Below are 12,310 nucleotides of genomic sequence, written 5' to 3'. Positions count from 1 at the left end.
GGAATCGAGTTCCCCAGTGGACCAGAGCTCAGTCACCAACAGGGGCAGATGATTGACCAATAACCCCTAGGCGAGAAATGACGAGACAACCACAGTCTATGACGGGGTAAAAGCATCCCCAATGTTGACTGCTGGACTCGCATCCTCATAGCCCCTGAACACCACTGCTGATCTCAATTCTGCCCATGAGCATATTGAACCGTCTCCCGTCTCATAAATCGTGTCACATTTGAAACTCTTCTATTGAACTTTTCCCCATCCTTGCAAACCAGTACTCATAACCAGCCTTCGTATTCAGTGTTGTTCAACTACACATCGCAATTTTCTGATATTTTCCTCTTTCAAATCGGGCTCAGAGGCCTTAAATTGGCGCTGTGGGCGTACTGTGTGGGCTGCTTACTCGGGAACGCCCTCGTCGCTCTCAGACTGGCTCTCGTCACCGCTGACCTCCATGTTCTCACGCTCACGCTTCTCCATGAGCTCCTGGAGTGCGGCATCATCGTGCTCGGTGACGGCCTTGGGTGCCATCTTGACGCTGCAGCCACCTCCGGCTTCCTTGATTTTGGCCTCGATCCTCTGGATAGCTTCCTCAAGCTGCTTGATACCAATGGCCTTGTCCAAGCACTGGCTGGTCAAGACGTACAGGGGAGGAGCGACCAGCTTGACCTTGACCTGGCTATCGGGAGTGTTGGCCTCCTCGGCAGTACGCAGAGCGGCCTTGACCGCATCGATTCCTTCATAACCGAAGCAAGTAACCTCAATATCGGCGCGAACCTTGGTGGGGTGGGGTGTGAGTCTCTTGCTGATATACTGCGTCAACTCCTTCTTCACGGCCTCGCTGGGGAACTCAACATCGTTCCACACATCGGGGTTCCTGAAAAAACGTCAGTTACATCAAAGACTGGTTGAGAGCCACCAGTATCTTACGTGATGGAGATCTTAAAGGCATCGTGAGAGTGGCCGTATTTCCGGTTCAGAGGCCATCCGATGTTCTGATATAGTGTCTCGAGGGGAGTCTGAGTAGCCTCTGCGACATGACGCATGATAGAGTGCACCGCCTTGCTCTTGTTATACCTCTCCTCACATTTGATAACATCCTCCGGGGAGACTCGTCGCTTAGAAAGATCAATATATCCTACAAGTAGCAAGATACTATGTTAGTCGAAGTCCACCAGTGGCTCAATTTCTCTGGAGAAATTCACTTGCCCTTCTCCTTGTCAACACGGAGCACGATGACGACTTCGTTGCGACCGATACGGATGAGCTTCTGGATACTACGAATACGTCTCCGCGAAAGTTCGGAAAGCAGGATCATTCCGTCGATGTTATCGTATTCGAGAAGCTTCACATATGCGCCCATTTCGGCGATCTGTGGCATTGCAAAGTAACCGTTAGAGGGAAAATCCAATACCTACAATTTCGGACACAATGATTAAAAGCGCATACCTGCTTAACGTTGACCATGACATAGCTGTCGACCTCCGGGTACTTCTCCTCGTAAAAACGGCTGTTCGTTAACGACATTTTGGCGGGGTTGCGCCTTTGTGAGGCAAAGCTAAACGGCGAACTTTTCAAGTAAAATGAAATTCAAGTCAAAAGGCCCTGTAAGGAACTGTCTTCTGTACAAACTTCCGGGCGAGGTTGAGGAGGTTGGATCAACAGAAAAAAGAGATTAACGGCAGACCACCGATGAGATTCAGAGCACACTTCAAATCACTTTGTGGCGGCTCAAAACCCACTTTGGGCTGGGTGGTGAGTCATCACGTGCGCATGTGGTGATTTCCACCGCCCGGCAGAAACAGATAATTATTTCGGTATCGTGACCTTATCATGTTTCTTCCCTGGTTTTCCCTGGTTTTACAAGGAGCTCCTCCGTAATACGCCACTTCTTGGACGGAGCGAAGGGGGAAAACAGGCAAACTCAATTGGTTATTGTTGTGTCATTTTTGCCCGGGTGACCTTTCTTGTGATATTTTTTACTATGTACTCTTGAATAATGAATGATATTTACTTCTTCCGGTTTCATGCTTCCGAGCATCTCCCGCTACGTAACTACCAATCGTAGCCACCGCCTGTTGCACTACGGGATTTGCTACTTTCTGGCTCGCCTATTTTTTTCGCTGCCTTAAATTCAGTCGGAATTTCCCAGTTTTCTTTCTTTCTTCCTTTGTCTCTTCTTCTTTCATCGAAACGTAGCACTCATGGCGAGTGCTGAGTTGCTTTGTATATCATAGCGATACTAGACGCGATCTCCGGGTAAATATGGATTCCAGCTTTGTACAAGAGCCGACTCAACAACGCTCTTTGCGGGATCGCATTCTTAACCTCTTTCGTAACTCTTCCTCAAATAATGACGCCTCAGGTCATCCAGCAAGCCTCGTAACCGCTGAGAGCGCAGCGCAAAACGAAGGATCGACGATAATATATCCGCCACGGGAGCCTGATGCAAGGACTCGTCTTCTCCAGTCGTATGATCGCGGGGAGCGTGGTCTGAGGAACTCTGGCGACCATGGGACTTTTTCTTCACGACCTGAACAGGACGACATCCAAAAATGGGATGCAAGCTCTTTGCAGAATGCTGGTAACGAAGGCACACCGCAGCTTCCAGGAGAAGTTGACGGCCACATTGGGCTTCCCAGCGACGCCCCAGGATACCCATCAGGACCAGAGAATATACCATCGCTAGACTCCTCTTTCACAGCATTGCACATGAAGAATCAGAAATCTCTGTAGGTTTAGAATCACGTTCGTCCCACTTTATAACACAACTTTTATCTCCATTGTGGAGACAGCTAACGTTCATCAAGGTATATATCCTACTACATCCCGTTTTTCAATTGGATTACCCAATACAGGTGGTCATACATCCGAGGAGATTTAATTGCTGCGACAACTGTTGCGTCCATCTACATCCCTATGGCGTTGTCCTTGTCCTCAAATCTCGCCCACGCACCTGCTGTCAATGGCCTCTACTCTTTCGTGATCAACCCTTTCATCTATGCGATCTTCGGCAGCAGTCCGCTGTTGATAGTGGGCCCAGAAGCAGCAGGCTCTTTGCTTACGGGGACGATTGTTAAAACCAGTGTCAGACCAGGCCCATCTGGTGAGGACGACGAAGTGGCGAATGCTATGGTGGTCGGCGTGGCCACTGCTATGGCGGGTGCCATGATACTGATCGCTGGGCTTACACGATTGGGATTTCTGGACAATGTGCTGAGCCGGCCCTTCCTTAGGGGTTTCATTACAGCGATCGGCTTCGTGATTTTTGTGGATCAGCTTATCCCCGAAGTCGGATTGTCCGAGCTCGCAAAGGAAGCTGGTGTTACCCATGGGACTACGGTCGACAAGCTCATGTTCCTTGGAAGAAACATAGGAGATTGCCATGCGCTTACAAGTGCAGTGGCTTTTGGGTGCTTCGCTATTATAATGGTATTTCGGTTAGTGCTGGTGACTCGGAAGCCTGGTGCTTAGACTAATATATCCACTACAGGACCATCAAGAAAATGCTCCAGCCGCGGTATCCTCAGGTGATTTATCTTCCGGACCGAATTCTTGTAGTTATCCTTTCAGCCGTCCTGACATGGCATCTTGGTTGGGATGAAAAAGGATTGGAGATTCTTGGGCCCTTGAAACACAATGCCAGTGGCCTTTTTGCGTTTAAATGGCCTTTCCAGTTTAGCCATATGAAGCATGTACGCGCTGCCATGAGTACTTCCTTCGTCATCGCGTTACTTGGCTTTTTTGAGTCTTCTGTTGCCGCCAAGGGCCTTAGTGGCGAGGCCAGACAAGAAGGTGTCCAGGGAATGCCTGTCAGTGCCAACAGAGAGATGGTGGCTCTGGGTCTTGCTAATACTGTTGGGGGCTGTTTCATGGCGCTTCCTGCGTTTGGTGGGTATGCAAGAAGCAAAGTTAACGCTTCAACCGGAGCTCGTTCCCCAATGAGCAGCATTTTCCTGAGTATCATTACCTTTGTTTGCATCATGGTGCTCTTGCCGTACTTATACTATCTTCCGGTGAGTCTCGACCCCAAAATATTTCCGAACGAAGGCTGAGATAATTTGTTGCAATCTATTAGAAAGCCGTTCTTTCTTCCATGATATCTGTCGTCGCTTTCAGTCTCATTGAAGAATGTCCTCACGACGTGGCTTTCTTTATCCGTCTGCGCGGATGGACGGAGCTAATCTTAATGCTTCTCATCTTTGTCTCGACTATCTTCTATTCTCTAGAACTGGGAATTGCCCTTGGTATTGGCCTTTCTATCTTGATCCTTATTCGCCATTCTACGCAGCCTCGGATCCAAATTTTGGGTAAGATAGCAGGCACCACTGACCGTTTTGAGAACGCTGAACTCCACCCCGAGAACGTTGAGTTGATCGAAGGCGCGCTTATTGTTAAGATCCCGGAACCGCTCACCTTTGCCAATACTGGTGAGCTCAAAAATCGTCTTCGGCGGTTGGAATTGTACGGCAGTAGTAGGGCGCATCCTTCTCTCCCCCCCACGCGCACTCCCGAGCATAACAAGAATATTATATTTGATGTTCATGGTGTCACAAGCATCGATGGTTCCGGTACACAAGTCTTATATGAGATTGTGGACGGATACGCAGACCAGGGGGTCAGCGTCTTCTTCTGCCGTGTCCCAACTCGCAATGTTTTCCGCATGTTTGAACGAAGTGGAATTGTGGAGCGATGCGGTGGGATAGCCCACTTTGTTGATGGTGTCGACGAAGCCCTCCGCCTCGCTGAATCGGAAGACCAGATTGAGATCTGAACTGTAACATGATATAAATGCCACGTTGGTTAGATGGCTGCGTTCTGCTTATATAACGCCTCACGATATAGATGATGTTTGATGACATTGCATGCATATTAGCCGGTCCGTTCTCAACTTGCTCATGTTAAGCACCGCTCTTGTATAACGGCTCATGCATGAAATCTTGTTAGTTAATGTCATAAACCAAACGATTGATAGGATTGTTATCTCTGTAGTACTGCTTGCCTCCCAATGAGTAACGTAAAAGTAGGCCATCCACATTGTGCACTTCCCAAGTTCATACCGCAGCATCATAGGCTTTCTCTCCCCAGAAATTGTACTGATCAACTTTCCTGATTCTCCCCAACAAGGCTCCTTTGAATAACAGAGAGAAGTAGCACCTCACTCGCTCGTAGAGCAAGACGCTTCTTCTCGTTGCGAGCGTCATCATCGTTCTCAGCCGAATCATCGCCAGCAGAGCCAGTTTGGATAGGCTGCGCAACCAGTTTCATCTTTCCCTCGGCGCCTAGAACGAACCCGTTACATGCGATCTTACTGATACGCACATGTTTGCTTGCCGGACTATCCCTAGCTGACGACCCAGCTAGATCCAGATTCATCGCCAGATGCTTCTCAATATAAGAAGAGAGACCCGAGAGAATAGAACCACCCGGTTGATTCGAGACCCCAGAAGCCGGCAAAAAGCTCTTGATAGACCCCCGTGGGATATTAATATTGAGGGACCTCAAAGCAGGAGTCACATTAGATGAGAATGACATTGTAATCTGTATCTCCTTCACGACATCCTCCAGAATAGCCCGCGAAGTCGCCGGTTCTCTATTGCGGCCTTGCGTCAAAGCATCCACATAAGAGGCAAGTCCAGAACACAAGAACTGCGAAGGGAGGCGAAAAATAGAACAGTAAGTGTCAAAATTCGCAGAGAGAAAAGAGATGAATATTTGTCGTAGCGGGCCGGGTAACCGCGTTAACAGTAACGGCAGGTATGTGGAAGTTTTACGGGAATGGGACCCTTCTGGTGGTGCAAGTAATACTGCTTTATAGGTGATTTTTTCATACTCTAGTACCACGAGTATTCCGCATGGGCTCTCGGGATGGGAAGCATCAGGATCTGCTAAAGAAAGGCTTGATATAGCTTCCCAGATGCAATTTATGAGAGCGCCAGTTCTGGAGAGTGTGTCTCCCTCTGTGGAGGGTGCACTTGTGCCAACTTGGAATCCGGCTAGCACGTTCCCCGTGAGTTGGTCGTGTAGGCGGTTTGCATATGTTTTTAGAGCTTCTGGGTTGTCCAGGAGAGATTGGAATTCTTTTCCATGGTGTAGAGGTGATAGACGATGTAATGTCCATGATGTATTTAGCATCTGATCCGGTGTTGAGGGTGCCATTTTGGAGTCTTAGTACTGGAGTTATACAATGTGGCTTGTATGTTTGTTCAAATTCACATGTCGAATATGAGAGCTTTTAGAAACAGTTCCCTATAGATGTTGGACCACAGCACCTCTAGCGCTTATCCTATAAATGGACGCGACTTACCGGCGCGCAAACGTGACAAACAAAGGCAATGCCAAGAAGGGATCTCCTTAGGGCTTAGGGTTTTCACTGTCATTGATCCTTCCTTAGGAAATATGACAATTCAGAGCTCAGCTAGGGTACTATCATGTTTATCATAAAAAATAGTTCAGTGATAGTTGATACTTGATAGTGGTAATCTTAATTGTGAATGTGTGAGCCATGACTGCCCCTGCGCATGCAAGAAAGCTAAGTAACTCAATCCACTGGTCCCAGTTTCAACAGCGTCAACTTCTACACAGTACTGTTCCGTTTCCATAGATATCTTCTCTGTCTTTCTAGCTCTAGCAGTGCTTAGCATGTACGTATATACATTGTATGGACTCTGTGATAGAATGGCCGTTATGAGTGCCTATAATGATGAATTTATAATCAATGTAAGCATTCAGCATTTTTAAGTCACTTACTATGCCTTCATTCATTTATCACTTAGACTTGTTTCTTAAAGCCTTCTGTGAACCACTGAGAATCTTTGTATGAGCTTGTCTATCAAATTGCTCTCATTCTCTTTCCGACTGCACTAGATAATTAATCCACTTGTGATTTCATCTTCCTAGATCGCCCTGTTTTCTGCGATGAATATCCATAGGGAACTGATTAGCGTACAGGCTTGCAAATTCCCTACTAGGGCAAGGGCGAAAGCTAATTAATCGAACAACTTCTGTGTCCAGTATCACATGATTATTGACCAACGAAGTAGTACTAGTAACACCCAAAGGTCACTTGTTCGATTACATTTGCAACACACCTCAGTATCATGATGACAAAGATCCATCAAGGTATCTATTTTAAATAACCACGGTTAGCTGAGAGCTCTTCATCCCCCGAAAATTATCTTCCTCAAGTTCTTTCTTTCCTCTTACTTGGCCTTTGTTGAGTGAGCGTATAAACAAACGCTGTGATATTCTGGGGCTGGATTCGATTGTTTGCTGTAGTACTTGCTTATTGCAAGCTCGTCTACTATGGCCGTGAGTAGATGTATCCCCCCCCTCTCTAAAAGCTTTAATTCGCCAGTTGGAATGACCCCGAGTTCTAGGATAGCTTTATTCTTTAAGCTTTGTTGAACTTCTCGTTGCGCCAAAGCAGATTCTTTCTCCTTATAAGCTTTAATAGCTGTTGATATATACTAATCAAATGTAGAAGGACAATGACACTTGCGCGAGTTGTGTCCCTTTTGTAGTTATCTGCAAAGGGATTTCGAGCTGCGGTAAGATGCTTATCTACTACTGATACCTTTATTATATGTATACTAATCAAGGCTTACCAGGATAAGGCTGTGAAATCTCATACGAAGAAGAAGGTTGGCAGAATATCTGCCTATTCTACACACGTAGAGCCTACGTGAGGCACTATAGCTCCCTTTCTGAGGGACTGACTTTCCTTATATTCGCCCAATCCTCCAAGTCGAGATTCTCTTTTGATCCTGTGCGGAGAGCCTAGCCCGTGCACATCAACTTTCCCTGGTCAAGCAACATTGTGCTGTCTATGGTGACACAACTCTTACCGCGTCTATCTTACCGTATAATAGACACAACTGTGTACAACTACAGTTTTCTCTTTTTGAAGAATGGAGAGACCAGAACTGGCTCTTTATGTTGTTGGGCCAGTGGGGCCGCTTCTTACAAACATGTGCAATGCCATTAATGCAATGTTGATTGTAGTTTAAACGAATTGAAGAAAAGGATGTCTTCCAGAAATTCTCCTCAAATGCTTGCTACTATGTAACTGGTACATAGTAGTTCAATCCAGTTATTCAGACAATATATCTATTATTAGACACTTTGTGACGAATTTGTTGATTAGATGATACAATCCTAAGAGATATGGCCATGATTTTGCAAAACGCGAGGACATTGCACCATAACTGCTGTGGCCACCCGGGCTTGCTTAAATATGCCTACAAAAGAGCCACCGAAGGTTGGCGGTGTCTTTCGAATAGTTAGAGAAGAACCAGTGGCGTCCATTTATTCGGCTTATTTGCAGTGAATACATGCAATTTCCCTTTAGCCCTATCGTTGGACAATAGCGACCAATTACAATTCATGGCATGCAATCTCCCTGTACAATGCCTATTATAACTTTCCCAAATCGATAATCTGTAGTAATCGGGACCCAAGAATAGCAATAGCGAGAGTGAGGGATTGGAGGCAGTCTTCGATTAGTTGTTTGGTATCGGCTCTCTTCCGTAATAACGTAAAGTACTATCAGCCACGTTAGCAGCGTTGCAAGTGAGATAGAGTATGGCACGACATACTTACACTGATGATAGCTATTCGTGCTCCAGTAGCGTGTTTTGAGCATTGCGGGAGTAGCAACAGCGAGAGACATAGGGCGCCAGTAGTATTCGATTAGGGTTATCTGGTATCGGCTCTTTTGAACTGTCAAGTATTATCAGCCAGGCTTAGTTGTAAGTAGAGCAGTGGGGACACAGGGCCCCGACACGGTGGGGCTTGGACCCGGACAGAGAGAGAAGCGCTTCAGGCGAGATAGAATGACACTGGCATGCTTACTCAGATGATAACAGGCAGCTATATGTATCCCAGTAGCGTTGACCATCTTATCGGGAGGGTATACTCTGGGGAAATGATTGTGTTTGTGAAAGGTACTGGACCTAGCCTCGATTAGTCGTTGACTTGAATGCAAGCTTAGAGACCAGTACCTGTGCCCCTCATACCATGACATACTTGAATCGCCCCCAGTATCTCAGGTCTGGTGAAGAATAGTATATAGGGACAAATTTACTCACATAGCGTTGCCAGTCCGTCAATTGTCCGAGATGGACAACGAATAAAGGCATTTACCGGGAAAAGTGTAAGCCCGGTAAATGGAATGGTAAGGAGCCAAAAAATTATGGATATTATGACTCTTGAAACAGAGAAGTCCAAGGTTTCAAGATAGCAAGTACTTGTAGAAGTAGACTCCTACGACTCTGGAGCGAAAAGCCCTTATACAAGCACATGGCAAGTATAATATCCTTTTCTGGAGATAAGACACCGGGATAGTTCTAATCGGGTGTGGCAGGTATCAGGGCGGGGGGTCCGAGTATTTGTCTAAGAAAGAAAGAGTGAGTAAAAGGTTGTGGAAGAACAGCTCCCTGGAGTATTGGACTACACTTACCTGATGCACGCAACCGGGGTAACGGCACCAGACCTCGCCCCTGTAGACCAGCCGATCGGCAAGCCCAGCTTCCGGATCTATCCTAGCAAAGCCCAGCGTGTTCTATTTGATGGCGAGGTACGTATGGATGCCATTGTTCGATGTGACAGCTTCTCCTTCGCGCTTAGCTGTCCGTGACTTACTATCACGGGGCGCATGAGGAGCAGAAGACTGCTGAACATGTCCGTGCCTTTGCAAGATTCCTTCTCGTGGCGGTCTCGACGATCAGCCCTAACAATCTCTTCACTGCGGTACTGGCACCTAGGCTTCCGCTTTACCCCATGATGCTTATGCATATGGTTGCAAAGTTATACAGATGTGTCAAATATCTCCACACTTCCCGCAAGTGAGGTTCCCCCCTTTAGCCGCCATCGGGTGGAGTGTTTCGATTATAAGACTCTGCTTGAAGCGCTTGCAATACGGTGCCTGTACTTTATCAATGAAGAGCTTTGTATGATAGGGTAGTACCAGTTTCCTCATCCTCATATTCCACATAGAGCCCTTTAACTGCCTCTCTCACCGGTATTCCAAAAGACCTTCGCGGATGAACCGCGAAGACTCTGTATGGTGATGCGCACACGGTCCATATAAGGCTGAAATAGGGATGTTAGCGCTACTGTATTAGTAGGCAAGCCATCCCAACCATTCAACACTAATACGGCAGGGCATCCAGTGAGAGAAAAATGCAGAAAGGTCCGCTATGGTACACCCATTAGGAGGAAAGATCCTATTGGACGATTGGCTGAATACAAGGAACGGGGCGTCTTATTCAACAGGGCCGTAAGCCTCCTCGTACTTAATACGAGTGTACTTAAGGTTGTCGGAGAGACGCCCACGGAAATCGGTCTTCCGATCACACGTAGACACATATGCAACGAAAAGAACATCTTGGGAAGAGCAAGATCTATTAAAGGATGTCAATAGTGGAAATGTTTCTCAGCTATAGATGCACTTTCAAGCGATGTTGCTCAGTCAAGAGAGGCAAGGAGAAGAGATTGTAAAGATTGTTGGACCTGACAGGGTGGGAGGAGGGGGTTCCATTTTGGGAAGTAGGTATTACCTGCCAGGTGAAAGAACATTCACTGAGACTATTATCCCGTGACCCATCTATGTGATCTGGACTAAGTTCTTTCCTGTCGTAATACTGAACTTATTCATCACTACTGCTGCTACTGTGAATATTAAAGTCTTCCTAGAACTGATGATGACTTCGTTGCTCGGTAATTTTAGTTCTGCTGATTATTCCGTATCCAGACCAATGAACTTACTTCTGGCCGTTCAAATTTTCGGTACTATCCAGAGCCAGGAAACTCAGCTTGTGACTATGCCTCGCACTATCAGGCTACTGAGGTAAGCTTCTCTATTTACCCTAATAAACTAGGCACGTTTACTAATTATTCTATAGGGATGAAGCCTGCCATGGGGAGGCTAATATACTTAGCTGGATCATGAAGACTGAACCCGGTCTCTTCATTACTCAAGATCATGCCTCGCTTCAAAAAGGATACCTCAACGGTACCGCACCTCTCTCGAAGACTTCGCCGCCTTAATCGGCAAGTACTACAAATGCGAAAAAGGGTGCACTCGTGCTGTTTCATTGCGCCAGTCTTCCGGACATCTACAGAAGTATATTTAGTACGTTTTCTGAGAATTCGGTGCCGTCTTTTCTTTCTCGAAAACTTCGCCGTTCTGGCCCACAATTTTACAAACGCGAGAGATCAGAACTGGTATTTTTCACTCCTCAAGGTCAAGCCCTCACTTCAAGGAGGGTGTTTCGATCTTCGATGGGCTTGGAAGGGCTATTGATCAAAGCTTTCCTGGAGGGTTTGCAAGGTAAAGCTTGCCATTGAAAGGTGCCTAGTCTCGTATAAAGTGGTAGTATAAAGAACGCACTCGGCATATGTAGTAAAAGGATCTACAGGCGTCAGGTATTGATGCACAGATGGCGTAGACGCCATCGACCGCAACTGCCGGTCACACCGACACGAGAAAATCCACAGTCTTAATCATAACTTCTTTATGAGTATCTTGGATATGTCATGTATATACGTGACGTCGCGATAGACACAAGCCCAGCCGCTCTTTCTCCTCTCCCTCGAACACAATTACAATCGAATATATGGCGCCATGGTGCCATACGCATGGTGCGTGACATACAGGCAGGTGGAATCATCTACAAGAAAGCTTAGTGTACACATGTACAGCATATGTGGGACACTCCAGTGGAGCCGAGATTGGAAACTCTTTTCAGATCATCATCAATCGCCTTGGAGGATGGGCACCAGACCAATTGGAGGCGATGGAGTCGATGCTGCCTTGCTGAGCTTATATATTGCTCTGGCCTCTTAGTATTATACCAGCTGCTACGGCACAACCTCTACAGTGGTTAGAGAGTCTTCCCTATGATTTGCCGAAGAGAGTTTGAAAGTCATCTATAAGACAGCTCTTTGTCGATAAGTTGCACGCATTTTACGCATGCGGGAGCAATAAACCAATGCTCTAAGAAAGTTCAATGGCTCTCCATCGGAGCTTGGAGATGCGGATGCGGGGCCGCGTTTAGAAACTCGAGCAATTAATACAGAAGAGTTAGATGACGAGTCTTTGGCATTTGAGCCTAGCCTTGAAACGACTTCTAGAGCAGCTCATCGTCATAGATGGAATCTCGAAGCTTTGATGTTGTCTGCCTAGAGCTGCAAATAGTAATTATACAAGGCATAACTCTGGTCGGTTGCATCTGCAACCGAGCCTCATGTCATCATGATATGAAGAAATGCGCAGCTCACCTATAAATTATACGACGGCTTCGGATCGGAC

The 12,310-nt window shown here is 46.6% G+C and overlaps 4 protein-coding genes across 4 annotated transcripts; 1 reads left to right on the top strand and 3 right to left on the bottom strand.

Moving 5' to 3' along the window:
* Nucleotides 1-396: 396 nt before the first annotated feature.
* On the bottom strand, nt 397-1,524 carry BDV38DRAFT_282156 (translation initiation factor eIF2 subunit alpha; the record flags this gene model as incomplete). The annotated part of the gene is made up of 4 exons (XM_032059729.1): nt 397-874; nt 928-1,152; nt 1,203-1,369; nt 1,447-1,524. 4 exons carry the CDS (start codon nt 1,522-1,524, stop codon nt 397-399), a joined length of 948 nt encoding a protein of 315 aa, XP_031914554.1.
* Nucleotides 1,525-2,005: 481 nt separating this feature from the next.
* BDV38DRAFT_72871 (SulP family inorganic anion transporter) lies at nt 2,006-4,934 on the top strand. Its single transcript, XM_032063843.1, has 4 exons — nt 2,006-2,729; nt 2,808-3,437; nt 3,491-4,013; nt 4,076-4,934. The coding sequence occupies exons 1-4, from the start codon at nt 2,263-2,265 to the stop codon at nt 4,769-4,771; spliced, it is 2,316 nt and encodes a 771-aa protein (XP_031914553.1). The 5' UTR covers nt 2,006-2,262; the 3' UTR covers nt 4,772-4,934.
* Nucleotides 4,935-6,334, bottom strand: BDV38DRAFT_292340 (uncharacterized protein). The gene has a single exon (XM_032061992.1). The coding sequence runs from the start codon at nt 6,154-6,156 to the stop codon at nt 5,098-5,100; it is 1,059 nt and encodes a 352-aa protein (XP_031914552.1). The 5' UTR covers nt 6,157-6,334; the 3' UTR covers nt 4,935-5,097.
* A 2,701-nt stretch (nt 6,335-9,035) lies between these two features.
* BDV38DRAFT_244750 (uncharacterized protein) lies at nt 9,036-10,124 on the bottom strand. The gene is made up of 2 exons (XM_032054361.1): nt 9,458-10,124; nt 9,036-9,390 (listed from the first exon to the last, which is right to left on the bottom strand). The coding sequence occupies exon 1, from the start codon at nt 9,790-9,792 to the stop codon at nt 9,535-9,537; it is 258 nt and encodes an 85-aa protein (XP_031914551.1). The 5' UTR covers nt 9,793-10,124; the 3' UTR covers nt 9,036-9,390; nt 9,458-9,534.
* Between the last annotated feature and the right edge of the window lie 2,186 nt (nt 10,125-12,310).

This window comes from Aspergillus pseudotamarii (assembly GCF_009193445.1).
Source record: "Aspergillus pseudotamarii strain CBS 117625 unplaced genomic scaffold BDV38scaffold_21, whole genome shotgun sequence".
Taxonomy (NCBI): Eukaryota; Fungi; Ascomycota; class Eurotiomycetes; order Eurotiales; family Aspergillaceae; genus Aspergillus; species Aspergillus pseudotamarii.
The sequence above is the reverse complement of the archived record's forward strand: the minus strand, read 5'-3'. Positions and strand labels throughout refer to the sequence as shown.

Excerpts from the sequence above, each read along its gene's own strand:
- BDV38DRAFT_244750 (XM_032054361.1), bottom strand. The coding sequence starts at position 9,792 with ATGCATAAGCATCATGGGGTAAAGCGGAAGCCTAGGTGCCAGTACCGC.
- BDV38DRAFT_292340 (XM_032061992.1), bottom strand. The coding sequence starts at position 6,156 with ATGGCACCCTCAACACCGGATCAGATGCTAAATACATCATGGACATTA.
- BDV38DRAFT_72871 (XM_032063843.1), top strand. The coding sequence starts at position 2,263 with ATGGATTCCAGCTTTGTACAAGAGCCGACTCAACAACGCTCTTTGCGG. Across the intron at positions 2,730-2,807 it reads ATGAAGAATCAGAAATCTCT|GTATATATCCTACTACATCC; the intron begins GTAGGTTTAGAA and ends ACGTTCATCAAG. Across the intron at positions 4,014-4,075 it reads CGTACTTATACTATCTTCCG|AAAGCCGTTCTTTCTTCCAT; the intron begins GTGAGTCTCGAC and ends GCAATCTATTAG.